This window comes from Merops nubicus, unplaced genomic scaffold, assembly GCF_000691845.1.
Source record: "Merops nubicus isolate BGI_N331 unplaced genomic scaffold, ASM69184v1 scaffold33478, whole genome shotgun sequence".
Classification (NCBI taxonomy): Eukaryota; Metazoa; Chordata; class Aves; order Coraciiformes; family Meropidae; genus Merops; species Merops nubicus.
The window spans coordinates 6844-9013 of record NW_008626927.1 but is presented as its reverse complement, the minus strand read 5'-3'; the positions used below and the strand labels follow the sequence as shown (position 1 = coordinate 9013).

Sequence of the window (2170 nt, the reverse complement as noted above, 5' to 3'; positions counted from 1 at the left end):
TGGCTTCTCCTTGGCACCAGCCAGGAAATTCTGAGGTTTGTAGCTTTCCTCCAGGGCCATCTCCTCCAGGGCCACGGTGATGGTGACAGTGGTGGAGAGCGGTGGGTCACCATTGTCCATCACCTGGATGATGAGCTGCTGCAGCTCCACATCGGTGTCCTGGAGGGCACGTGCCATCCGCACCTCCCCAGTGTACAGCGACACATGGAACAAGGAGGGGTCAGTGGACTGTGGCAGCAGGTGGTAGGAGAGCCAAGCATTGTGCCCAGCATCCAAATCCACTGCTGTCACCTTGGCAACCAGGTAGCCCGGTGGGGCAGACAGCGGGACCCTCTGAGGTGCCGGGTCGTTGTCGTCACTGGCAGGATGCAGGATGGTGGGGGGGTGGTCATTCTGGTCCAGCACGAAGATGTAGACAGTAACGTTGGCATAGAGCGGGGGGGACCCTGAGTCCCGCACGGCCACAGAAACCGGCAGAACCTGCAGCAGCTCAAAGTCAAAGGTGCGCTGTGCGTAGAGGTTGCCATTGTCAGGGTTGATATGGACAAAGGAAGAGGTGGGAGCACCCTGCACTTGGCCACTCTCTATGGAGTAAACAAGCCGGGAATTAGCCCCATCATCGGGGTCTGAGGCAGAGACAGTGCACAGCAGGGAGCCAGGTGGGTTGTTCTCTGGGATGAAGGCATCATAGGAGGGCTGTGAGAAGCGTGGGGGGTTGTCATTCACATCAGATACATTGAGGAGCAGCGTGAGAGTCGTGGTGAGGGCAGGAGACCCACCATCCTCTGCGATAAGCTCCACTATGTACTGTGAGGTGGACTCTCGGTCCAGGCTTTCCTGGGTGACCAAGGAGAAATGGTTCTGAAGGGACCTGATGGCAAAAGGCACATCGGGGGAGATCTCCAAGCTCACATCCCCATTTGCCCCTGAGTCTCGGTCCCGTACATTGAAGAGCCCCACAACAGTCTCTGGGGGGGGGTCTTCAAGTACTCGTAGCAGGGAGGTGAGCAGCACCTCGGGGGGGTTGTCATTGGCATCCTCCACTTCCACCTGCAGTACACAGTGGCCCTCCATCTCCGGAACCCCCCCGTCATGGGCACGCACGTAGATCTCATAGAAAGGCGATTCCTCAAAGTCCAGGGCTCCATTCACCCGGATCTCACCACTGCGGGGATCCAGGGTGAAGAGCCTCTGGACGGAGTCAGAGGTGTGAACCCCAAAAGAGTACTGCGTCTCCCCATTGGGGCCCTCATCGGGGTCAGACGCGTTGAGCCGGAGGAGCAGGGCCCCCACAGGTGTGTTTTCTGGGACTTTCACCTTGTATGTGGCACGATCAAAGGTGGGCGCATTATCATTGACATCCAGGACCAGAACAGTTATCTGCGCCGTGCCCGAGCGAGCCGGGCTTCCCCCATCCACGGCCGTCAGCACCAGCTGCAGTTCTGGCTGCTCTTCCCGGTCCAGGGCACGCTCCAGCACCAGCTCTGGGAAGAGTTTGCCATCCTGCTGCTGCTTGACGTCCAAGGAGAAGTGTGAGTTGGGGCTCAGCCTGTAGGAGCCCACGGCATTGATGCCCACATCGGGGTCCTGGGCGCTCTCCAGGGGGAAGCGCGCAGCCACCGTGGCGGACTCAGCGATGCGCAGGGTGCGGTGAGCGGTGGGGAAACTCGGGGAGTTGTCGTTCAGATCCAGGATCTCCACTTCCAGGCGGAAGAGCTGCAGGGGGGTCTCCGTCACCACCTGCACCGACAGCACGCAGCTGGCAGCCGCTCCGCACAGCCGCTCCCGGTCCAGCTGCTGGCTCAGCACCAGCGCTCCGCTGTCCAGGCGCACGGCAAAGTGACGCTGGCTCTCCTCTGAGCCCAGGCGCAACCTGCGACCTGGCAGCTCCTCCACCTTCAAGCCCAGGTCCCGGGCCACGTTCCCTACCACGGTTCCCACCTCAGATTCTTCAACCACCGAGTAGCGGATCTGCCCGGAGACCCAGCCCCAGCCGAAGAGGGAAAACAAACTCAGTACTTGCCATTTCCAGGCGGGTCGCTGGAGCCTGATGCTCTCCATGTCCGTGCGCGTCCGTCCCGGGACGCAGCAGGCGCTGGGGAGCTGGGGAAAAAAAAATCCCCGGGTCTCTCTTCCCCGGCTCGGAAAACAGCTCCGGGGCTCCGGCGAG

At 61.0% G+C, this 2170-nt stretch overlaps 1 protein-coding gene across 1 annotated transcript in view; it reads right to left on the bottom strand.

The window, feature by feature from the left end:
• The window catches only part of LOC103778576, a gene marked incomplete at both ends in the record, with an annotated part of 9301 nt that overhangs the window by 414 nt on the left and 6717 nt on the right, over window positions 1-2170 (bottom strand). The window contains 1 exon segment of the mRNA XM_008946167.1: window positions 18-2103. Coding sequence (XP_008944415.1) covers window positions 18-2103 — 2086 coding nt within the window.